Genomic DNA, 26,926 nt, shown 5'->3' on the forward strand with positions numbered 1-26,926 from the left:
TGATAAAAAGATCACATTACACATATTTATTTTCTCATACACAAAAGTTCATGTGAGAGAAGAACAGGGATGGATAGAAAAAGTAGAAGAGAGTGAGATGCAGAAGAGAGCGCATGTGAAGGAGAGAGTGATATTGAAGAAATAGAAAGTAAAACTTGGTTCAAGTGTAGTCTTTCACTCAGTTTTAGTATATGTTTTACTTTCATTGGCATGCTCTGTGTGCTCTTGTTATGCATGATCGTACATTTATGGATGTTTCTAGAGGTTCCACTTCCTTCCTATCTCCAGAACTAGCAAGTCTCTCCTTATTCCCCTCCCCGCCAGGAAGAACGTCGTGTGATTTATGTTGGTAAAATCAGACCTGACACGACACGGACAGAACTGAGGGACCGTTTTGAAGTTTTTGGTGAAATTGAAGAGTGCACAGTAAATCTGCGGGATGATGGGTGAGAATCTTCAAGATTATTTCTTGTTTAGAAGCTGACATATGTAAAAAATTATGGCCATAAGATTACTAGGATGGGAATGCTTTGACAGATGACATGTTGAGTTCAGAACCTTATTTATTTTCTTTCATCCCTATTTATTAATCTTTCTAGTTGAGATTTCCTGTCCCAGAAATAAGTATTTAGCTGCTTGACAGGACAATCACACTGATAAATGGATGCAGTGGTTCAGACGTTGGCACCAGCGAGGTCTCCCAAAGTGGAAAGGGTTACAGTCATATATGCTAATGCTTCCTCACTAGCTTTGAACTTCTCTTCTTTGTCCATTGCAGAGACAGCTATGGTTTCATTACCTACCGTTACACCTGTGATGCTTTTGCTGCCCTTGAAAATGGATACACTTTGCGCAGGTCGAATGAAACTGACTTCGAGCTGTACTTTTGTGGACGCAAGCAATTTTTCAAGTCTAACTATGCAGACCTAGGTATGGATTTTATTGTACATAGAATGAGGAATCCATATGTAGAGCTCAAAATGGAAGCAAATGTAAACCATAGGCATGTTGGGCTGGATCTTCACTTTATTTTGCTAGAGGGAATATCTGAATACAGATTTATCTTATGTTTTATTTTTTTAATGTATGAGATAGTTGCAGAAGCAAAGGGCTCAAGTTTTGGCAACAAAGGGAAGAAGTAACTTCTTTGTACTATCTGCCCAGATGCTGAAATTCTGAGCTATTTGTGTATGTATCTGTGTTTGATATGTTGTGTTTTGTGTGTACATGTGTTGTGTGTGTGTGTGTGCGGTATTGTGCGTGTATCTATATGTGTTTGTGTTGTGTACACATGTGTGTGTCTTTGGATGTGTTTGCAATCTGCTTTCCATGCTTACCCTGAATCCTTTTGTAAAAATCAATAACATTGTCATCATTGTTTTACGGAACAGAATACGCAAAAGTGTTCTTCTTTTTCCTTAGTATCTCACAAACTCTTAGAAATGTTAACATTTTCTACAAATTACACTTTGGGAGGGGAAAATAAAATTTCATATGCTAAATCACACTACGCTTTCTTTAAAACAAAAGAACAAAAAACCCTATTTTTTGAATGCTTTCGAATACTACGTGCTGTGCCAGACGCTTTGCAAGCATTTTCTCGTTTAATTACCAGAACGATCCTAAAAGGTGGATATTATTATTATCATCTTCATTTTACAGATAAGGAAACTGAAGTATATATAATTTTTCATTCGTTTTTCCTGTTATAAAAATTGTACAGACTCAAGAGGTAAACTCTGGAAAGCATGAAAAAAATCTTAAGAAAAATAGTAAATCACCTACCAGCCTATCACCTGGAGATAACCACTATTACCTAGCGTGTGATTTGCAGACCAGTATTTTGTCTCAGATTGCCGAATTTCTTATAGTTGAGGTCACATTGTCTATGTGTAAACTTTTAAATTCTGCTTTTCTCAATATTATGTAAGCTCATTTTCCACTGTGATTCATAGGATTAAAAATAATTTATCAACATACTTTAATGGTTGCTCTGTGCTCTGTTCAGTGAATAGTGCCATTATATTTAATCATTCCATTATAGCTAAACATTTATTCTATTTCTAATTTTTTGATATTATAAATAATGCCACAATGAACATCTTAATTTCCTTCCCAATGTTAATTTTGCTCCTGTGCATGTCATTTCCCACCTAATTTGTGTCTTGTAAGGCTTTGAGCTCTTTGGTGAAGGAATGAAGGAAGGAAAGTGGCAATTGTCTTGTGCATATGACATGACTTTAAATCGAGGTATAATAGTAATCATAAAATTAACATTTAAATCTACTCCCAAGCATTATTATATATCCATCTTCACTTGCTTTGACTTGGTATAAAGAAAGAAATTAATACTAAATACACGGATTTTTTTCTTTCTTCCACTCAAGTGATGTCTTCCTAGAGTAATTGATGTAGGTGGTGTGCACTGATCGGGGGGAATATGCTATAATTCACTTCACAAGCTAAATAGATAGCATGAAGCAGGGGAGAGGCAGCTGAGTGTTAGAGAGATAGAGGCCTAGGGATGAAAATATAAAAGGTGGCAAGTCATTTGTTCAAATGTTGGCTGATAAAGACAGTCAAGACAGATTGAAGTCTTGAGTTGATTTGACTTACTTTCTTCAGTGACGAAGGCCAGGGTGTTTCCAGTCTCTCAAAACATCTAGAGTTTAAAATAAGCTACCTGGAGGGGCCTTTAGATCACAATTCATCACTGGGAGAGGGAGGATTCGATGGTATTTCCAAATTGAACCGGAGCCTCCCTGAAATATTTCTAAGAAGAATGCTTCCCCTCTCGTTATCTTTCTGCCTAGCCAGCAGCAATAGAAGCTTTGCCATCACTAAGCTCAGCTCTGTATTTGCTGAAAATTGTGTTTGATGTGCATTGTAGTAGCATGGGTTTTTCCAATTCCCTCAGGCCCTACAATTGCATGAAGGTAGTTGGCCTGAACATAGGCATGGTGTAGTCAAAGAATCCTGAGTTTGGAATCTTGCAGACCTGGTTTTGAAACCTGACTTAACTTCTGACCTTGAGCAAATAATTAAACTCCCTCCGCTTCTGGTTCTTCATTTTTAAAATACCTTATAATGTTGTTGTGAAGATTAAATAAATATTTGTGAAGCTGTTAACACAGCGTCTGGCATAAAATAAGTGCTCAATAAATAGTAGCTATGATTATAATTAGCCAGCTCTCACTGCCTGGGCCCAGGGTTTATTTCCGGCCAGGGAACCACACCACCCATTTGGTGGTTGTCCCCCTGTGGCAGCTGCATGTTCCTGTGATGCTGAAAGCTATGCCACCGGGATTTCAAATACAAGCATGGTCACCCATGGTGGACAGGTTTCAGTGGAGCTTCCAGACTAAGACAGACTAGGAAGAAGGACCTGGTCGCCCACTTTGAAAACACTGGCCATGAAAACCCTATGAGTAGCAGTGGAGCATCGTCTGATTTAGCACCAGAAGGTGAGAGGATGGTGCAAAAAGACCAGGCAGGGTTCTGCTCTGCTGTACACGGGGGCACTAGGAGTCAGAATTGACTTGACAGCACTAACAACAATGATTATAATTAAAAATGATGGTAATGAGGAGAAGTCAGAAATCTCAAGTTATTTTGAAATGAAAGAATCACACCAGGAGCCAGCTTTGGTACTGAACAACATTCACATGTATCCTGTCTTTGTTCCCTGAAGAGTTCAAGTTAAATGCTTCAGGGCACAGCCACTGATTATGGTGAACACAAGCATATTCTGGACTCTTAGAGGGATTGAGAGCTTGCATGTGTGTCAAGAGTGAAGTGAAAATGATGTGATATAGATTAATTTTACCAAAATTAATGTGACATCATTTTAGATGAATTAGTTGTTTTCTGTTTTTATTTGCTTCCCCAAATTAAGTTAGCTCACACATGCTATTTTTCTGCTATTGTGGCCACTTAACGGTTACTACAATACTATTAGTGCAAAACACAATGATTCCAGTTACTATTTATGAGCCAGTTTTATAAATGAGACTCAGAGTTTAAAGGGACACTCAAGGTTACCATGGTAAAGCCAGGATTTAAGTCCGGTTTCTATGAATCTGTAATCTCTGTGTCTTTCTATTTACTGTCTTATAAACAAATGGATTTTTCTGAAGCACCTAGATGAAAATTCTTAAAGAGGAAAGATAGACATTAAATTAAAACTGTAGGATCAGAACAGAAGGAGGGGTATTAAGAATATAATAATTTTGATCAGGAATTATAGTGTAGAACTTAAACATATAAGAAAATTGAAGCAAATAATGTATTCATCACAAGTTCTTTATTGATTCAAAGAAATGTATTACATTATCAGCATCTGGAATATAGGCATAACTTTTCACAGACCCTTGCCATTCATTGGTTGAACACTCCCAGATCCCAATAGAAATATTTTCAACCACAGTTTTTGTAATATGCTGGTATTCAAGATCAATAGAGTCATTCAACAAATATTAATTTGAGTATCTACTTTGTGCCAACAGTTTTTTAGGTGCTAAGAATACAGTTGCAATGTGATTTGTTTCTATTTATACCATCATTATTTATAACAATTTATTTTTTGAAAGAATTAGAGTGACTTTCAAGTTATTCCTATAAAAATTTTATTACATCTTACTTGTGTTGCAATATCCTTCCTCTAGTGGAGAAAAGGGATAGAGTAGATGTCATTGGTTCAGGAATTGCATGTAACCACATTCTATCTTCATGCAACAGAAAAGACTTTGTGGATGCCTACTGTGTTACATAGTCTGCCTGTATAAGTGGGTATATATGTAGTCACCAGTCATCATATTTCATAGGGAAGAAACTCTTGAGAACCATTGTTTCAAAATATTTGTAGTATTTACTAATGAAAATACAGAAACACTGACATTTTGGGTTTCCTGTAGAATAATCCAAAGTTAGGACATTTTAAATATTCTCAAAATTTCCTCCAAGGAAGGATATGTATGTATGTTCTTGATGGTTCTATGCTGACCTTAATGTCATACAGACTCCGGTCATCAGGAAACTTCCATCTTCACCTACAGTGCAAATGGAATGCTGATTTCAGGCTAATCTCTAGCAATGAGCAGGAGTTATATTTTGTTTCTACAAAAAAGATTTTGAGCAACAGCTGTTTGTGAGGCTTTAACAATACAAGCAAACCATTCCTTAGGCTGTGATGAGAAGGGTAGAAGGCAGTGTCATTTAAGATTGACCATTTAAGATTTTAGAGAGGAAAAATTGGGCATTTTTGTCCTTGCTTTTATGTCTGAGGCCAACTGTAATTGTTATTGTTGCTGTTCTCACCTGGAAAAACTTGCTGAAAGAAAGGCAGTAAAGACAAGGATGGTGAGAATGACAGAAAAAAGTTAAGTGAAGGAATTTCCTTGTCTTTAAATCTGAGATGGTTAAAGTAGATTGAAGCTAGGTGAGAAAAATCAGCCTGGTTCTGGAAAGCTTAAGGCCTTGTAACCTTTTCAGCAAAAGAACTTGTGAGGTCAATGATTATACCTCCATATTATCTAGTATTGCACTCTTCTGCCGCTTCAAGCATTTCTGAGTAAGACATGGAAATGCTCATATTTTAGTAGGATTGTTAATGTTTCCCAGAAAGGTTTTCTTTTTCCTTCAAGTAAGTGATTTCAAAAGAATGAATTTTTTTGCAACAGGTTTTCGATTATATTTCCAAGATAGTCTTTCTCACTTGCAAGACCAGCACAGATATCTGACTTTTTTATAGATGTTGATGGAGAAAAATAAGAGATAGTCAATAGAATCTCACTTTACATCCAATATTGCTGAAACACATCGATTTTGTTAAGGGCTATCTGAAGTAGCATGTGGAACTTCGCACAAAAGCTGACTTAGACTAGTTTAAGGATCCAAGAAAGACCATGGTTCAATTTATACCTGCCTATTTTTCTTCTCCTATTAATGAGTAAAGAGGCTAAATTTGCCCTGAAGCATTTCTCTAAAACTTCTAATTTGGGGAGAGTTTGCACCATTACTGCTGGGGTACTCCAAGGTATGGAGTAGATGGCATATGTCCCTCTGCCTCAAAAGAGAGCAGCAGAGGGGGAGTGGGTGAAGTTCTGATGATTCTGTCTCCTGTTCAACTGGATTTTCTGCTCAATGAAATCAATCCCATTGAATAGGAAAATTAGTTCCAGCTTCTACTCTTCTCTCTTCATCTAAGTCATTGAGGAACCTTGGGTAAGTTATTTAATATGCCAGGAAGGGAGTAGGAGGGTGGGCTTATTTTTAAGGTACATTGATTAGATAAGTTGCTATTGGATCAAGTCATCTTGAATTGGATGATTGAGTTAATGACCATTGGCCAAGGGTGATTCTAACTCTGCTTGGGTTTCTTTCAGATTCAAACTCAGATGACTTTGACCCTGCTTCCACCAAGAGCAAGTATGACTCTCTGGATTTCGATAGTTTACTGAAAGAAGCTCAGAGAAGCTTGCGCAGGTAACATGTTCCCTGGCTGAAGATGACAGAGGGACGGTGAATACCTCATGGGACAGCGCGTCCTTCCCTAATAGACTATTGCAAGTCATACTTAGGAATTTCTCCTACTTTACACTCTCTGTACAAAAACAAAACAAAACAACAACAATACAACAAGAACAACAACAATGGTTTACATGAACACAGCTGCTGAAGAGGCAAGAGACAGAATGGCTATCCAGTAAGCACATGTTTATTCATGGGTGTCAGCTTGCTTTCCCTGGAGTCTCTTGGTGATGGAATGTGTGTGTGTGTGTGTGTGTGTGTGTGCCTGATTTGGGGGAAGTATGTATGTACAGGTGGGGACTGGGGGCACCTGACCAGAGTGTGCAAGGGCAAACCACTTCAAATGGCAGCAGTTCCATGAAGACACACTTAAAACCTGGAACTTCAAAATGTTCAGAATCTATTCAAAAGGAAAAAAAAAAGCATAAATTCAAAAGGAAAGGAAACTAACCAACCAACCACAAACCACCCTAAAATGACAGCCGTGGATGTCTGGGCATCAATCTCCGTACTCTGTTTTTTTAAGAAAGTGCAAAATCAACTTGAAGCAAGCTTTCTCTCATAACGTAAAGATGATATGACAATCCCGAAGAAACCACAGGTTCTGTAGAACTAATATCCCTTCTCTCTCTCTCTCTTTTTTTTCGTTTATTCCTTTGGCCATGGAATCTGGGTGGGAGAGGATACTGCAGGCACTGGAATGCTAAACTTTCCTAACATTTTGAAGTTTCTGTGGCTCGTCCTCTATCCTGACACCCATGTAAATGTCCACAATGTTGATCTTCCACTGCAAATTTCAAAAGCCTTGTCAATGGTCAAGCGTGCAGCTTACTCAGTGGTTCTTTCTGAGGAGCCAGCACGGTGTTACATTACTAATGAGAGTTGGGTGGAACTCTCTGGGATGTGTTCAGATAGTGTAATTGCTACATTCTCTGATGTAGTTAAGTATTTACAGATGTTAAATGGAGTATTTTTATTTTGTGTACATACTATACAACAATGTTCTTTTTTTGTTACAGCTATGCACTGTAAATGCAGCCTTCTTTTCAAAACTGCTAAATTTTTCTTAATCAAGAATATTCAAATGTAATTATGAGGTGACACAATTATTGTACACTAACATATTTAGAAGCTGAACTTACTGCTTATATATATTTGATTGTAAAAAACAAAAAAGACAGTGTGTGTGTCCGTTGAGTGCAACAACAACAAAATGATGCTTTACGCACATCCATCCCTTCTTAGGTGAGCTTCGATCTAAGCATCTTGTCAAGAAATATCCTAGCCCCCTGAAGGTATTAACCACTTCTGCGATATTTTTCCACATTTTCTTGTTGCTTGTTTTTCTTTGAAGTTTTATACACTGGATTTGTTAGGGGAATGAAATTTTCTCATCTAAAATTTTTCTAGAAGATATCATGATTTTATGTAAAGTCTCTCAATGGGTAACCATTAAGAAATGTTTTTATTTTCTCTATCAACAGTAGTTTTGAAACTAGAGGTCAAAAATCTTTTTAAAATGCTGTTTTGTTTTAATTTTTGTGATTTTAATTTGATACAAAATGCTGAGGTAATAATTGCAGTATGATTTTTACAATAATTAATGTGTGTCTGAAGACTATCTTTGAAGCCAGTATCTCTTTCCCTTGGCAGAGTATGATGATGGTATTTATCTGTATTTTTTACAGTTATGCATCCTGTATAAATACTGAGATTTCATTCCTTTGTTTACTAAAGAGACATATTTATCAGTTGCAGATAGCCTATTTATTATAAATTATGAGATGATGAAAATAATAAAGCCAGTGGAAATTTTCTACCTAGGATGCATGGCAATTGTCAGGTTGGAGTTTTAAGTGTTTTATTTGGGAAATTCAGCTTTTGCAGAAGCAGTGTTTCTACTTGCACTAGCATGGCCTCTGACGTGACCATGATGTTGTCCTTGATGACATTGCTTCTGCTAAATTCAATAAAAACTTCAGCAAAACCTCCATTTTTGAGCATCAGGATTTCATCTGAGTGTGGAGCCCCTGGAATGGAAGTCAGGAAAGATTGGAGTGTCTATTCAAGTTTCTAAATTGGGATTCGATTACGGTTTGGCTGACATGACTTTTCTGGAAGACATGATATACCTACTACTCAATCGTTCTTTTCCTTTCTCTCTCCCAACACGATCTTCTAAAACGGATGTCACCCCCAGGCCAATGCAGCTAATTTTGATAGCTGCATTCATTTATCACCAGCATATTGTGTTCTGAGTGAATCCGCTGTCTGTCCTGTCGGATGCTTGCTTGATTTTTCGGCTTCTTATTTCTAAGTAGATAGAAAGCAATAAAAATACTATGAAATAAAAGAACTTGTTCACAGGTTCTGCGTTACGACAGTAACACATCTTTAATCCGCCTAATTCTTGTTGTTCTGTAGGTTAAATGCAGGTATTTTAACTCTGTGTGAACGCCAAACTAAAGTTTACAGTCTTTCTTTCTGAATTTTGAGTATCTTCTGTTGTAGAATAATAATAATAAAAAGACTATTAAGAGCAATAAATTATTTTTAAGAAATCGATATTTAGTAAATCATATTATGTGTTCAAGGACCAGATGCGTTCTCTATTTTGCCTTTAAATTTTTGTGATCCAATTTTAAATACATTCTCCTTTTTGCCCTGGATTGTTGACATGAGTAAAATACTTGGTTTCTTTTCTTACTTCTCAAAAGACAACACTACAGATTTCATGTCGAGGATTAATTTATCCCCCCCTCTGGCCTGACAAATATTGTTACCGTGAAGATAGTTTTCCTCCATGGACTTCAAATTGCATCTAAAATTAGTGCAAAGAGAGAATCACTAAACCATCCGAATAGAGCTTTTGTATCTTATGCAGACACTGTGGGTAGCCCATCAAAATGTAAACTGTATTCCTTTTATTTTTCTTTTTAATTTTTTCAGAGAGAATATTTCAAATAAACACATACACCCCATCATCATCACTGGAAGCAAATTTCAGCATAGATCTGTAGGATTCTTAGATGACCACGGGTCATTGCCTTCACGCTGTGGTAAGAACCACATCTACAATTTTGGTAACCGAACTGGTGCTTTCGAAACGTGGGTTTTTTTTTTTTTAAAAAGAGATGTACCAGAATAATTCTTCCAGTGCAACAAAATCAACTTTTGCTAAATGACTCCGAGAGCAATGGTTAGGCTGTCAACATTCAAAGCAGCAGAGAGGGAACTTGGCACTATTGGGGTGTGATGGTTGGGTCAGTTGAAAAAAGGAAACCTTTTCATGCCTTTAGACGTGAGCTTACAGTAGGTAATGATTATGTGTCCTTTTTTGATGGCTGTAACGAGAACTTCAATCACTGTAGTCTAAGACCTGATCCATAGATGACCTAGAATAGCCATGTAATATAATGTGATGACTCTAAATTTGTACCTATGTGACAGACATTTTCAATAATGTGAACTGCTGATTTGATGGAGCTACTTTAAGATTTGTAGGTGAAAGTGTAATACTGTTGGTTGAACTATGCTGAAGAGGGAAAGTAAGCGATTAGTTAAGCCCTTGCTGGGCTTTTTTTCCACCTGCCAATTCTACATGTATTGTTGTGGTTTTATTCATTGTATGAAAATTCCTGTGATTTTTTTTTTTAAATGTGCAGTACACATCAGCCTCACTGAGCTAATAAAGGGAAACGAATGTTTCAAATCTACTTCCGCTTTTCTTATTTATCGTAACCAAACTTCTGGTATGTTCCTCAGATCAGTACACGTTACTTGCTTATTATTCTATTTCCTCTCTGGATCACCCTCCCTTTCTTCCTGCTTTTCCATGTTCATGGATGGATTTCAGCTCTAAGGTAACGTGAACCTTCTGAATTTTACCTTGTCTCCTTTCAAATAGCAAAGGCAGAAATTGTCATTTCTATAATGAGAAGTGATGTGGGACTTTATCAAATGGATTAGCTCCTTTTATTGTACTTAACCCTGGAAAGTATGTATTTTTAAGTACATGCCATTGCCCCTAGTGAGAAACCTGCTAAATATTCAGCTTAGGAAGCAATTCCACTCTAGAGAGACTGAATATTTTTCAAAGACTTATAACAGGATGCAGCCCCCCATCGTTTGTAAGCCATCAGGTTAAATATGGGACAAGGTGATAGCTGCTGACATGTCAGGATGTCCACTGTGCCTCATAGGTGATTGGCGGTCCTAATGACAGAGATGACAGAGAGTGCATTATCAGTGCTCTGCCCTCTCTCGATTTCAGATGGTTGTCCCCACTCCCAGCCACTTTCATTGCAGGAGCCAACATAAGCATAGCATCGGGGAAAGGTAGCTGAATATATCTCAGTCCTTGCCCCTCATCTCCTAGAGAAAAAAAGTTTGTAATTATCAGAAATGTGACAGAGCTATCAATAGTACATTGAAATCTGCTAAATAACACAAGAAGCATTTCCCATGGCTCTGTTTCTATTTTATACGAGTATAAGAGTTGCCAATTGTTTTATCAAAATAGAAGATAAAAACTTACCATTATCTTACCCAAATTTTGCATTCAGCTACAACTGTGGGTACTGAGCACTCCTGACAGACAGTGGGGGTGAGGCTCAGATCCTGACTTGTCTCCACTGATGCTTAAATTGTATAGGGCATTTTTACTTTTCTGGCTGGAACTGGCAAGTTCATTAGAACAATGCAAGTCTTCCTTTTAAAGGGTTAACTTTTTACCTTGAAAAACCTTTTGAGTGTAAAGAGGGACTTTTAGAAGCAGCAGTAGTAGCCACTAGTCTGGTACAGGGACGTCCTGCGTAGAGATAAAGGATTCATTTGATGTTCCCCTCAAACGTTAAATCACTTCCATCTTTGATTTTATTAATGATAAAATAATTATTGAAACCAAAATTAGGCTGAGAAAAAATAAATGTACGCTAGATATGAATAGTTTATTTAAAAGGAGCTTGTTTCAATTCAAAAATCCTCCAAAGTGAATCTGTTTAAAGTATACAATGTGATGTTGGTTCAAAATTCTTTCTCTTCGTTGTAGCATTATTTGGCTAATCACTGGATATAATTTACAGCTCTAACAACATTATTATACTCATTTGACACTAGCGTTACTAGCTACACAGTTGTAACTCAGTATTAATTATAGAATATTTTAACAAAGCGTACTTTTTGCAATATTTGCTTAATATTAATCTTATGTTTTGCAATTCTCATTGCCATTCTTTGTCTTCAAACACATTATACACCGTTGTAAATCAATCTTCGTACTTTATCAAACAGCAGAGAGCAATAAAGAAGGTCACAACTCATGGAGGAGTTCCTTGGAGGTTTGTAACATCATGATTTAAATCTCAGAAAGATTTAATCAAAAGCTGAATTAATCCCTGGGGGAAAAGATGCTATATAGATTCTATTGATGGGCACAAAGCAGCCTATTTCTTTTCACTGGTCTCTGTTAACATGGTAGGGGAAAGGAACATAGTTTTTCTATAAGACAGAAAATAAGATTTCCTTGGTGGGGCAAGGATAATATGCAATGACCTGTGTGTCTTGTTTCTTCCCTTTCGTTCAAACTGGCCGGTTTGATTCCACTTAGTGTCCTAGTGCGTGGTTGAGCTAAATGTCTTCCACCCTCTTGCTCCCCTCAGTATAGCCCATGTGATTCCAGTAATTCTGCAAAGTCTCAAAAGCTCCACTCCAGTGAAGCATGTGGAATGTGTGGGTCACATGAGCTGGTTTCCAGGTCTTCTGTTGTAATCAGGTGACTGCCCCTGGGCAAATTCTCAGGGACACTGAAAACTTTGCAGGAAGAAATAATTATAAAATGCAGGTATTTCTAGGACCAAGTTCTACAGAAAAGCCTACGATTGTCCCATGACTAGGATGCATGCTAAGGACAAAAGGCCACCTCTTTCCCGTGTGTCTCTTTTCTGTCCATAATTCCATAGAAATATCCTTTTAGCTCCAAAAGTATTACTTACCATCAGCTGACTGATAAAAGGGGCAAAGTGGAATTAATTAATTGAAAAAAAGTGAGAGAACTTTTAGAGGAGAAAACCAAATGATCCTATAATATTTTCATGATTAAATTAAATGAGCATAATTATACACGCACATATGCACACCAAGGCATTATTATAATCAAGAACCTTAAAATATTGTATTGTTTCAAATTTATGCATATAGCACTTACTGAAGGCAAGTAGCTACTGTGATGTTTGAATTTGCATATTGACCATTTTCATATATTTTCATATATTACTTTCTATTAGGAAGAAGCTGAATTATTAGGAAAAATCCTGGGGTGATTTAGAAAAAATATTGTGCTTCTGCTCATTTTTGAACATCAGGGGCACTTAGTAACATTATCTTTTTTTTCCCCACATAGTTTTCTGTGATGGATTTTCAACAAGATGACATCCAAGTGAAAGCAAAAATTAAATGGGAAGGAAAGAATGTTAAGTGGTAAAACCCTAAATAGCTTATTAGACTACTTAATTGGAGGGAATTTATTTTTGCTGCTGTTAGGAACTCTGTAGTCAGGCTTCTCTTTAACAATACTAATTGATGAAAAAAGTGGCTATAGTAATATAGTTACCGCACAATACCCTCCAGCAAGACATTTAAGCGAATTCACAGGTACTTTCCTTTGATTGACTTTGGTGTTGTTGAAAATCAAGTTCATTCATATCATTGCTTTCTCACTTCATTTCCAACCAGGTCTCTTGCTTCCTCCTACCGGAGCCTCAGAGTGCACTTAAAAGACTTGAAAGAAACGAGGCCATGCTTGTTCCCAGTTTAACTATTTAGCAAGTTTTCGGCTTGATTGCTGTACCCTTTAATCAAATGACTGTTTCATAGTGCTTAGAGGTATTGCCCTCTGTAAGCAGTTCACTGTTTGTTGGCAGAAATATGTGTACACTATCACAGAATGATGATTAATTACTCTGCCTCCTAGAGAAGGATAAGTTAGTAAGCTGGTTACACAGCACGTGATGTGGCCATGTTACTTTCATGTCAGGTAACTTAATGATCAAGTGCAATGCATGGCCTAATCAAGAACCTTAATTTTTCCTCCAATTATCTTGCTGCATGGGACAAAACATCCTGGTACCTATTCAGTGAAATGCTTTTCCCAGGGCCAACAATCTGAATTGCGGGTCAGATTGTCCAAAGGAAAATATCGGAGGGAAAGCAAAAGTGGGAGTTCACCACCCAGCGTTTGGCCTCAATGTCTGAGGGTGGGAAGTACCTGTGTATTGGGACTGACATTTTCCCATTTTAATGGCAAGAATGGTGGCATACAAAGGGAATGCCACTGCATGCATCTGATGAATGAAACGATTCATAGAGAGCTCATAAGAGTTCTTTGTCACATGGTGCCAGGGTCTCATCGAGCCACCTTCTGCCATGGCATACCATGACAAGGACTAAGACTAGAAAGGTCAGCTGAAGGAAAGAGAAGGAATAAATAGAAGGTTAACCAAACACATTTGAACTTCAGGTACAAAGCAAGGTTTGGGCAAAGATTCCTCATGGTCTCTTATTTGCCTTTTGTGCCAACTCATTCTATGGGGTGATATAAACAGAAGAGGCAGTTGTATAGTTAGGCCAGCAAAGCTGTGAAAAAGAGAATGGACTTTACAAAGCTCGTTCTGTGTGTGTGTGGTTCTGTGTCAGCTAGACAGCAACTGGCCTTTACTGACATGGCGTTGCTCAGAGGAGTTGATTAAAATCCTGTTTATTGCTTTTGTTACTAGATTGATGGGAGGTGCTTAGGGATTTCCCATAGCCAGGTTTTTGGAAAGAACTTTTCACCTTTAATTTTGTGGAATGATAGAAAGATGCCCCTATGTGCATATAACAAACAGGACTCTTCATATTCCAACAATGCATTGTGAAAGACCCCCTTTTTTCTTCTAATTGGTTAGTTTGATTCTCCCAAAGTAGCCGTCTGCCGCAAGGACCTTCACAGACTTTCAGCATTTTGAGGGTTAAACTTAAACCCCCTCCAGTGTCGTATCTGTTAGATACCATGGAGGCATTTAAATTCATGGCATTGGGATGATTTAAAGGCATTATTTGCTTTTTTCACACTCTTAAAAGCTTAGCCTTACGACTCTGGAATTTGCCCAACTTGGAGACTTCTCTTCTTAGTATCAGTTCTTAGTGACACACCTGGTTATCTTGTTGCTCAGCAATTCCTCCTCAGGTGATGATGTTGCTTAATTTGACTCATTTTCTCGAACATCTTCATTTTAAATGAGATGAATCTTCATATGGCAGTAAGAAGGCTAATATGAAAAGCTATTCTGCATTTGAAAGTCCAGTAGATTCAGGGTGTGATTAAAACAGCGAAGATAATGATGACCATGATGATATCAGCTAACATTTATTGTAGGCTTGCTATCTTCCAGTCACTTTGCTTAGCTCTTTATGCGAATTTTCTTAATCCTTCTAACTAAAGAATGAGGTAGGTATACAACTATTTCCATTTTATAGATGAGGAGATGGAAGCGTAGAAAAGTAACAGCCAAGATTTGGGTAAAGTCTAGTTGACCCCCAAACTTTTTAACTGACTATTCTGCTATATATAATGCCCCCACAAATAAAACACTAACGCCCAAAGAGAACATCTCTCCACTGGAGGTAATTGAAACTTTAGTGTAGTTTTGTTGTTGCTATCTGGTTGAAGCCAAAATTTGCATGTAATGTGTTCATTCATTCCACATGTATCGAACTTTTCCAGTGGGCCAGAGACTGCATTAGGCACTAGGAGCAGAAAGGAGAATTAGACATGGCTCCTATCCTAAATTCTAGCTGGCGATACAGTGAGAGAAAATTAAAGTGTGTATATACTAGCAGCAACCGCAGGGCACTCTTGTCAGAACCCCTAGTGTGTGAGTGTTTGTATGTGTGTGTGTGTGTGTATAGATATGCGTATATATGTATATGTGTGTGTGCATGTATGTTTGTGTTTTCTGGGAAGTATATTGCTATATAACCAACATCTACGGAGACTGAGGCCAGAGCTCCTCATACTTAATGGGAAGGAATGGCAGAGTGCTGTGATCCCATGGTATATGATCTGATTTAAAAGGACTAGTAACCAACTTTTTAAAAAAGTAGACTCCTCCCTACGTTAAAATGGGTTTGGAGGTTTAAGTTGGCACACCATTACCACTTAGGCATTCAATAACAAAAATAATCAATATTTTATGATCTTTGTGCTCTTCCAACCACTACTAAAAAGTTTATGGCTTAAGGCTAGCATATGTGACAAGCCATAGGCATATTGACAAGCCGCCTTTTGACTGAATGCTTCCTCATTCCTGTGTTTAGTTTCATTGTTATCTTGAATATCAGCTGTCCTGATAGGAGACCTTCTGAAAAGTTCTCAGAGGTATTTGTCTGGATTTCTTTCTACAGTGCTAACCTTTCTACGGTTAGCTCTTAGGACCATTGTGCAAATCAATCACTGGACACTCACAGTCCCAGTTTACAGATGACTTCTTTAGGGTAGTGTCCTTCTTGCACCTGGCACCATGAATAGAGAAAAGAGGGCTCAGTTTCTAACATTGCGGCATCTGGGCTCCGTTTCCAATCCAGTGATCAAGCTCAACGTGGCCAGTTAAAATTATGAAGTGGGAAAGGGGGGCATGTGATCATGGAATTTGGTCTTTGGAATTGTATGAACCTTAAAAAATACTCTAGGGCTTGTAGTCTCCACCATGAGAGAAAAATGGGATATAACTGGTTTAACCATGGCCGCAAAGCAGGTATTGTCACAGCCTCTTAAGAATGTTTTTATGTTTTAATTAGAAAACATTTCAAAGAAATATATAAGTGCATAAAATAATAGAATAGAACTTTATGTATCCATGTCCTAGATTAATGAGATCTTAACATTTTACCCTGTATGCTTAAGATCTCTTTTAGAACAAATCACATAGCATCTCTTTTTTTCTCCTTCCTTCCTCTGTGATGACCTGTCTCCTGTGGCTGGTGTGTGTTATTCCCATCCATTTCTTTTTCTTTTAACTATATTTCCATATATCCAAAAGTAAGATGCAGGATTATTTTGTGTCTTTTGAAAATTTACATAATGTTTTCCCACTGTTACGTATCCTTTTTGTAACTTGCCAGTGGTGCCTTTTAATGCAAATGCAATTAGAACAATTCAGCCTTGGTGTAAGCCAGAAGGAAACCCTTCTCTCCAGGTGTTTGGAGTTGCCTTAGCAGCTGCTCCAAATGTCCCAGCTAATCATTCTTCCCAGCGTTCCTGACATGCATCTTGGTTTCCTATTTATCACTTGGGCTCATGGTTAAGTGTATTTATGCAATATCTTTAAAAGTCTTCGATCCTTGATCCACGCTCTCGTCTTGCTTATTGAGTGGTTATAAAGTTATTCCAAGGGAATAAGAGGTCATAAAATCACAGCAGAAGATAGAAACCCATACCTAGGTAGTTATTTTTTTTACAAGAGAATGAATTTTCTGATGTTCCTTCTTTTTTAAGTGAGAGATTTTTGCCAGATCTCCAACCTTCCCATTCTCACCTACCTGTGAGTGGCCATGCCAGAGAGGACTTTGGGGAGCCCCAGCACTCAAGAAATTATTTCTTGTAATAGTAACCGATTAAACTAGTTACCAGCTGGGGAGCATGTTTCAGCACTTAAGTTAATTGAACTGTTGCAAACTAAATATGATTCTAAATCGTTTCAGTATTCCAAAGCACTTCATGCGTGCAGATAAAAATGAAAAAAAATTACCAAATCGGTTTGAAATGTGCAAATCAGGCATATAGCGCTGACATTTAGATCTATGCCCTGATAACTCTGCAGTAGGTACCTTGAAAAACTTTGTGAGCTTTTTTTTTCTTCTTTTGCTGAGCTCTTCTTTGAAACCCCTGAACCACTACTTGATGTGATATTCAATAAGTGGAAGTCAGGCTGCAATCAGAAGAGAAACTGTCTGTATCAGGGTTTTTCTACAATTTGTCCAGAAAGTAATCTCTTCTTGATTTATTTCACGGGCCAAGTAAGAAAGGAATTGTTGAAAGGAGGTTGAGCTTAATGGAGGAAATGCAGTTATTTTATTCGGAGAGAATCTGGCTAGAACTTGGCTTGTGAATCTGTTGGAGGGCATCGTTCTCCTGGAGAGGCAGCCTTTCTGTAGGCCACTGTTCATAGCAAATGAATGTTTAAACTCAGGAAAGAGGTGGTCCTCAGGAAAATTTGGATGTCAGAAGATCCTACTCCCCAATTTGATATGTTCCTTCTTCTTCTTCATGTCTCCCATGTCACCCAAAAAAATGTAGATGACGTTCCGTTTCCAGAGCTTTCTGTTATCGTGAATTTTCTAAGCCTTTACATATATCAGGCCAAAGACTGGAATTGAATGGGTTGTTTGTGAGGCTCAGGTGGGCTGTGTACCTCTTGGAAGTTTAATAATCATCTTGAGAAACAGTTACACAGGATCCACGTAATTCTTATATCCCTCCAAGGTTACCCTTCCCCTTCCCAAAGGAAATCCAAGAATAAGATGAAGTGAAATACTGTATCAGCTGACTTCATGGACTCTATTTGAGAAGATAAATAAAACTCAGAGAATTGTAGAACTATTGTCAGGATGAGGGTCTTAGAGGACACAAACAACGATGCTCAGGGTCACAGAGAGTGACTTATTGTCTTCAGCTCACACAATGATAGAGTCTGGTTAGAATATAGGGCACTGTTGTTATTTCAGTTACACCACAAGTGGCCAGGCATCATACAATATCAGAACGTGAACCAGCAACACACTGACAGAGCAAACTCATGCAGAACAAACTGAGTCCATGAGGACAACAAGGATATTGGCTGACCAGTCAGGTATGGCCAAAAAGGGAGGTGAATCAATTTTATTACAGATTAGGCAGCTACATCCATAGTATGAGTTGAGAGGTCCATGGCAGACTCCTTTTTCCAAGATATCTCTTCTATGGCTTACAAATCATACTAGAAATTAAACATACAGTGATTCGTGTATTTTTAAATTAAACTTAAAATACTCCTGGGGAAGAAAATAAACTATAGCCATTACCAATTGTGGCTCACCATTGCTCAGATAATTTCAAGATGAGAGCCAGTTTTGTCAGGGCAAAAATGAAAGGAATCTGGATACCCAAGTCCTCACTGCCTGGAGGAAGCCAAGAAGGACAATGACACTGGGTGATCAGAAGAAGGATGTATAGTGAGCGTGTCATCGATGTCACTATTTCATTGAAATTTGAGTGGGCTCCTAGAAGAAGATGTAATGCTCACTTATATTTTCAATATCTAAGAGCTTGCTTTCTCGCTTATTTATGCATTCATTAAACATTTATTGGACATCTAATTTGAGCCCTGTGCTAGAACTGGACAAGATAAATCATGTAGTTCCCACCTTTAAGAAATTTATAATCAAGTGTGGAGACATATGTAGTATCTGACAAACTTTAGGAAAAATCCCTGCTGTGTCCCAGACACTGGTTTAGTCACCAAAGTGGCAAAAAGGAATTAATGAGAGACCCCGTCCTCAAGCTATTTGCTGTCTAGTGCATGCATACAATGTAATGAGCATACAACTAAGATATGTCCCAAGATCTATGAGAACAAATACATGACTAAGAAGGAAGGATGGACAGTGAAGCTTCTGTGGGATCTTTATTGCCTGATCTGGCCCTTGATATGTAGAACTGGACAGTGGATGAAGCAGAAGTAGTAAAACCCTCTCTTTCTCCAGACTTCTCCCAGAATTGAGAGAATTCAAGAGTTCCCTAATCTGTCTGCCTCTGAACACTTACCATCTTCCGGTGACTTAGTTCAAGTGTTGCCTTCTCTTCAAAAACTTTCCTGACCTATTTCTCCCCACTTTCTGCCTCAGACTTATAGAACTGACTCCTTCATTTTTGTGTCTTCTGCACGTACATCTATCACAGCAATGATAATGTCATAGTCTAATATATTAATTTAACTTTGTTTTGCCCTTTGAGTTTGTGAAGATGTTGGCTGACTGAATGGATGGATGAAAATTGACAGAATTTTCAAGTTTATTGAAACTAATTCCAAATGCCCTGACTCTGAATTGATTCTGGAATATCATTCTTCTCAAGCTTCTGTAAAAATGGCAATTTGTGATTCTCGATATAGGAAAATGATCCTTCAAGCCTTCTCTGAGAAATAGGGTGTAAGGAATATTCATGTGGTAGCATTTTCCTTCTCACGGCTCATTCAAAGAACCACCCTCTGACACAAGAGTTTTGCTATGACAGAAATGATTTCTTCATTTGAGGGTAGTCACAACATGCTTGGCTCCACCTGGTCAATGCAAAGTATGGGCTGTCTTTCCTCAGAGCTTTAAGGCTTCTCCCTCAACAGGCTAGCTCTGGGGAAGCTGTCTGCTGCTTCTTGCTTCTAAACATCGTCTGCTTTTCTTTCCTAGCTGCATGGTTCTGATTTCAGATTTCTTGGATTACATATCATCAGGCCAACTTTTTTGGTTCTTTACCCATGTGGGAAGTTGGGTCAGGCAAGGGGGTTTTGACTGGGGCACAGAGCCAGCCTTCCCAGGAGTTGGTAATTATCCTAACGATCTGATTATAGTTTTAGGGGAACTTCTCTGGGGGTCTAGAGATTTCTGCTGATCCTAAGGACTTAGGGAGGCTTGAAACTTGGTACAAAAGCCTCTCCTGCGCTCAAACGGAGAAAGCTGGGGAGATTTGCCCATGCCTTCCAAATATCTGTCCAAAAAGTCTCATTGCTGCTATTTCTATGGCCAAATGAATTGTCACATCCATGTGCATCCCTTACCCAGCAATCTGTTTATCAAGAAAGAGAAGCCTGTTGTCTTGCAATTTCTGCTTTCTAGGTGACTGATATTAATTAGTTTGCAGCAGGCACAATTTATCTCTAGCTGAAACCAAAGCAGATGAAAATGCTGCCGTGCAGTAAGATTTCTTTTCTTGAAACGATGAATGGGATGAAGATACTTATCTGGGAGAACAGGTTTCAGGTGGAGCTTCCATCAGCAGTACTTTGAAATGCTTTGTTAAACTATGGCTGATATGGGTAAGGAATAAAAATAGCATGTCGTATTTTGACTACATTAACTCATTTACAACACAAGAGGCTGAGGCCCCTGCACAATGATAGACTTACTCTGAAAGTAGAAAGCGCCGACTTCGTTAATAACTCTAGAGCCAGTTCTCAATTATTGGCATTTCTTGAATGATATCGTTAATTTCCCCAAAGCTGTGGCTCCACGTTAGAATTCATCTCAGTCCCCTAATACAGAGAAAAAGCCTTTAAATCAGCCTACTCCCTTTTTTATTATTATTAAGATTGCCCACCTAGAATTGTCCCTTCTGGGTAGTTTGCAAATGGATTCAACACTGAATCCCCAAGAAGTTGACAAACAGAAATAATTAGGACAAGCTGACAATGAAATAACAATCTACCTTAGCTGTATGATCCCAGGAAACTTATTTCCTTGCATCTCTTAGACTCAGTTTCTTCAATAGAAATGGGAAAATAAAGCCATTTTGTGGGGTTGTGATGACATTTCCTGGGCTAATAGAACCTGGCAAACAATGACCACACTCCCTTCTCAGTGGCCCAGATGGGCAATTGAAATACCTTTGAAAAAATAGAAGGTTGTGATGAAATCTGAGGTCAAAAGGATACATTTTTTGGTCACATTTCAGTTCCCACTCGCTATTCTAGACAGTGAGACTAAGGGAAACAAAAACAATAACAGAAAAACAAAAACCCTAGCCTGGATCGGAAACTAGAAGCTCTGGCTTTTAGTTCTGGCTTTAATATTGACCAGCTGTATGTACTTTGCCAATGCACTTTTCCTCTCCAGGCACCATTTTTCACATCTCTAAGTGAAGGGAACAGACAGCTTCCAATTCTAGGATGCTGTGGAATTAGAACAACAGACTTCATGCATTAACCTTCATTTTTTTCTTTCCACTCTAGCCACCACTTTACATTCTCCTTCATTAGTTTCTTTTTCTCTGCTTATCTCTTTCATGTGCATATTCCCTTGGCTTTTTTCTTTAATCATCTCTCTATGCATGTTCTCCTTGAGATGTATCATTGACCATGATAACATTGAATTCCCGAAGACCGTGGAAGATGACTTCTAAATCAATTTCTCCAACCCAAATCACTCTCCCAAGCTTCAGACTCATAGGCCTGCTGGACATTTCCTTTTGAGTTTCCCCTGGAATTTTAAACACAGTGTGTCCCAAACTGAACACATCTTCTTACTTCCTAAAAATCAACTTATATTCCCCTTTTCAGATTGACGTCAATTGAAACTGCCCCTGCCAAAAACTTAAATGTCATCATAAATCCTCCCTCCTTTCATCACCATATCTAATTTCACCAAATCTAAGATTAGCTAGTCTTGTTTATTCTGTTCCTTTCAAAGTTCTCAAATTGATTCTTTTTCATCCTTATTATTCCAGTTATTATAACCAATTCCACTATAGTTACCACTTAGTAGTCAAAATATTACTTCTAAAACACTAATTTTATCCTACCCTGTCCTTATTTAGAGTCCATTGATGGTTTCACATGGCTCTCTGGGACCAAATGCAAAGCCCTGAGCACTGAAGATGTTTATCTATGGATGGTCCTATCCTCTCCCAAAACATTATTTTTCACCATGCTCTCAGCCCCATTGCTCCCCAGCACTACAGCTCCACTCTTACTCCAACCTTTGTAGCTTCTGGAATATACCTTACTCTATCATGTTTCTGAAATTTTGCAAAAGCTCTTCCCTCTGCTTGAAATACCTTTCTTTTCCTTCTCTATCAGAGAGGCCATGGGTCTTTTTCACATGATGGTTAAGAGCCCACACTTTGGGGTAAGATAGCTGAGATCAAATCCCAGATCTAGTAATTATAAGCTCTGTAATGGTAGGCAGGTTATTTATGCTCTCTAAATATCAGTTATTTCACCTTTAAAATGGAAATAACAATATCTGCTATATAATATTGTTCTAAAGATTAAATGTGATACATTTAGTATGGTATCTGGCACATAGGCACATTCAATAATTGTTAACTAATATTTGTCCTTTACAACTAGACTTTAAGCTCCTTCCCCCACCTCTCAAACATACTTCTCTGTGTCCTGATGTGGAATTTAAGCTCCATAATGTCAGAGACAGAGTCTATTTTGTTCACATTTATTTAGCACTTGTCACAGTGTCTGACCCACAGCAGCCCTGCCATAAAATTTTGTCATTTCCGTCAAAATTCAACTTAAACACTGTTTCTTCCAGGAAGCTTTTATTAAATCCTTAATCTCTCAGCATTGGTTCAGTACTTCTCTTCATAGGCCCTGTTTATATGCTATTGAAATGGTTTCTCTTTCTTCTCTAGACTCTTGAATTTCTGGAGGACAAAGACTGCGTCATCTATATCTTTGAATGCCCAACACCTTTCCAAGATCCAGATAGTAGCACTCAAGAAAAGCTTTTTCATTGAATGAATGGATGATGAATGGATTATCTCTTTCCCTCATGTCTCTTTCTCTATTTTCCTCTTACCATGCTCCATTCACATTCAGCTTATAAGAATCAGGCAGAGAATGTGGACAATAATGGATGTCAGGCAGGTGAGACTTCTCGATCATCGCAGAGTAGACATCTTAGCCCCCCAGTATTCTGTTAAAAAAATCTTATTGAGAGTGGCACCTGGCTGGGAAAGGGTCTTCTATCATGGGAGCATTAGAAAAGCTTTCCCCGATCAAGGGCATGGGGACAGCACAGACACGCTGCTAGAGATGGTGCAGACCTCCCTGAAGCAAGTCTGAAAAGCTGGAGTGTAAGAGTCCTCCCTGTGACTCTACCAGAGAGGTTTAAATAATAGCCTGGGAGGACAGTGCATGCTCAGGGGAGAGTGGCTGAGGGATGGTCTGAAAAGGAAGAGGAAGGCTTCTCTCCTCTGTTCTCTGGGCCATGGCCTCCAAGCCACCTTGTAAGCAAAGGCAAAAAGCCGAGCTGACCCTGATATGCATCAAAATGAAAGGGTTTGTGTGCAAATCAGGGAAAAATTCTTTCAGCACCCACAGGACTGGTGCCAGGGAGTTAACATTTGAAACCTCAGCTCAGTGCCAGGTCATTGTTTGAAAAGCAGCAGATCTTGGAGCAAATGCCAGTAAGGTACAGAGGGGAAGAAGTGAGGACAAGGACTCCAGGAATTAGCTATTCAAGAATGTTCAAGAAACCTGATAGCTCTTTTCCTTGTCAAAAGAAAAAAAAGAGAGAGAGAGAAAGGACATTCAAAGGAGCGTTCATCGAAGCAGGCTGCTCAGGGTTTTCGGGGAATTGGGAGGGCAGATGCTACAAGGTTATTGGAGTCAGTGTCAAATGCGAGAACAAAGTGGCAGTGACATGAGCTGAGAAATGACTAAGCACTCGATGCCTGGAGTAGCTAATAGACGGATCCAAATGCCAAGTGAAGCAGTTGTCTCAACTCATTTGAATACTTCTGAAGAGGTGATGAAAAACTAGCAGGAGGGATGAAACGTCTTCTCGTCTGGAATATCCCCAGATTATAAGATAATATTGTGTTACCCTGTTACGTCCTGATTGTGATGGATCAACTCTCTCTTTAGTGACTTTCTCCAGAGTTGTAGAGTGGAAGTTTTAGAACCACTGCACATCAAGTTTCCCTTTGATATTGGGGCCTTTATTCTAAAGGAATTGCTCCCTATTTGCAGTGTGGGACTCTCCCTCTCCCGTGAAAGGCTGCTCAGAGTTTTAAAATAAAGGGCATGTTTTGGCACTTAAGCAATTAAGCTTTTCACTTATACAGAACTTCCTTCTTTCTCCAATTTGTGTTTCTCCTTTTTTGGCAGTGTTTCTGTATTTTGGGGAGCCTGAAGAATTTACATCTGAGGGATACGATGAAGGGAAGAGAGAAAAGATAGAGAAGGAAAAACTCATATTACAGATTTTATTCTCTCTCAGGGAGTATTTGGATGCAAAGAGTCATTGAGTAAATGGTTGGCACATAGTAGGTGCTTGATAAATACTCCCGTCTTTGCTTCTTCTCCCCCTTTTCGATTTCCTCTCCCTATCCCTTCTTCATTTTCTCTTTAAGAAGGATAATGATTGCTTTGAAAAGAATTATTGATAACTATTGATAATGCTAAAAGCTATTGCTTACTGAATGCCTCTTCCACGTGAGACTCCATATTAGGCATTTTCATGAGCTCAATTATGCCTCGTTCAACATGGAATGAGAGGGGCAACTATACCCACTTTACAGATGAGGAAGTTGTGCAAACACAAAGTAAATGTTAAGAAGTGGTGGAGCTGGAATGTCAATCCAGTTTTCCAGACTCCAAACCCATGATTTTTTATGATGCTACATTTTTCTCATGGACCATGCAAACAGGGTTTCCTTGGAGCAAACCCACGTCACTCATCTGGCCCTGGGGCCAGGGCTAGTTAAGTTGGTGACTTAGGTTTGGGTGCCCTCCCTTTGGCATGCTCCTTTCAATTCCCTCTGCTCAAATAGAAACCTATCATGCCACCCTTTTGGTCTAGCACTTTTGATTATCTCCTGTGACTGGTGGGCTCACACCCCTACCCCATATCTTTGTCCCTTAGGGCCCCAATGTCTCAATTAGCTAATTAAATAAACTTGTCTGGACTAAGAGCTCTTAGTTCCAAATTCAGTGCCCTTCCTTAGGTATTGAGTGCAGAGTCAAAGATGGGGATTTCAGTTGGTAAATTGTTCCTGGGAGAGAGAATTGTTTGAACTGGACAAAACATCATTGCCTCTCAAATCTCACTCAGCAGCAGTCACACATCCTACCTTCACGTTGGCAGTTCCCAGTTTACAAAAGCCCCACTGAAAAAACACCACTGACTGTTGAGATTTGAGCCTCTAATTTTCTGAATAATAGGCTCCAGTTAGGGATGACTTTTCCTGATTTGTTAAATACTTCTTGAGCACCTACTATGTGCTAAGTTCTGTTCTAGGTAAGAGATTCAGTGGGGCAACAACTCAAGCCTCTGGATAGGTTCTATGCTACTGGGCATTTTCTCTCTATCTTTCTGTCTCATGGACATTTTTATAGCCTGTTGAACACTTAGGAAGACACTCTAGAAAAGATCAAGTACCAAGTGGCAAGGGAGAAAAAAGAATAGGAAAAAAAAGAGGGATATTAGTTTTAAACTGCTCATTTAGAATTACTGGTTTCAATCAATGACAATTTTAAGATATTAAATCCATTCTGGAGTAACTTGTCAAAAAAAAAAAAAAAAGAAAGAAAAGAAAAGAAAAGGTGCCATTACTGATATTCTCCAAGGTTTTTCTAATAAGATCAGGGTCAGTGATGGGAAGTAAGCTGGAAGATGAATAGGATGTCAGAATGCAATTGGGTTCCAGGCAGTTAGCACAACTTCCTAGTAAACGCAGCTTGAGCAAGTTTGTTCTGAGACAATGATTGGGGAGGTCATTGGTGGAACTGGCCTGGGGAACAGCTGCTGATGTCTCACCACATAAACAGTGTTGGACCCTCCTTGTACTAAACCTATTGAAAAGCATTTCTTGTCATTCTCTGAGTTAAGGGAGAGAAAGAGGCAGCCACGTGAACCCTCCTTGCCCCTCTGCTTCTGCACTCAGTTTTATTTTGTCAAGAAGCCTTCATAGATTCTTCATGTGGCCCAATGAGAACCAAATCCTGGCTGCATCAATTACTAGCTGTGTGACTTTGGGCAAGCGTGTAACTCCTCTAAGCCTCAGCTTCTTTATCTGTAAAATGGAGATAATGTTAGTAGTGACTAATAATAAGAGCAAACGTTGATAAGGTGATTGTTTCTTTGTTCAAGCACAGCCATGCCAGAGATTCATTCCCTCATTTCATGTTCATGATCCCCAGGAGTTAAGCGTGATTATACCCATCGATAGCTATTATTAAGAATCATGGTCACAGTTCAGAAATCATTAGACGTGACATTTAAAAAAAAACATGGCTACCTTTTTTTTAATTGCCAGTGACTGTGCAACTTCTGTGATAGGCATCTCTGCCAGGAAGGAGTTTTCCTCATTTAATAAGCAGCATACTTTGGAAGAGCCTCTGAACTCAGAGAGATAGTGCTGCCACCAACTCCTACTTAGTCCTCATAGGATAGTAGGATAGTAAGACATTTAACTGATTGAAAATATATACTACCTAGTAAACAAGTATGTAGAGTTGTGTGTGTGTTTCCATATACTTCATTCGATGCCCTTGAAAGTGAAGCAGGAAATCAATGTCCCCACCTGTCACCCTGATTCTGTGACCTGCTCTATGATTTGCTTTGGAAATTCTCAACCTCGTAGAACCCAGGGGAC

At 38.6% G+C, this 26,926-nt stretch overlaps 1 protein-coding gene across 8 annotated transcripts in view; it reads left to right on the top strand.

Moving 5' to 3' along the window:
* PPARGC1A (PPARG coactivator 1 alpha) overlaps nt 1-10,244 on the top strand; it is a 609,701-nt gene extending 599,457 nt beyond the window's left edge. For all 8 annotated transcript variants that reach the window (XM_070613065.1, XM_070613067.1, XM_070613063.1 and 5 more), the window contains 3 exons: nt 325-446; nt 779-930; nt 6,384-10,244. In XM_070613065.1, the coding sequence (XP_070469166.1) occupies nt 325-446; nt 779-930; nt 6,384-6,487 (378 nt within the window). In that variant the 3' untranslated portion in view covers nt 6,488-10,244. The remainder of the gene's footprint in view (nt 1-324; nt 447-778; nt 931-6,383) is intronic.
* The last annotated feature ends 16,682 nt before the right edge of the window (nt 10,245-26,926 follow it).

The sequence above is a fragment of the Equus przewalskii genome, chromosome 3, assembly GCF_037783145.1.
Source record: "Equus przewalskii isolate Varuska chromosome 3, EquPr2, whole genome shotgun sequence".
In the NCBI taxonomy this organism is placed as follows: domain Eukaryota; kingdom Metazoa; phylum Chordata; class Mammalia; order Perissodactyla; family Equidae; genus Equus; species Equus przewalskii.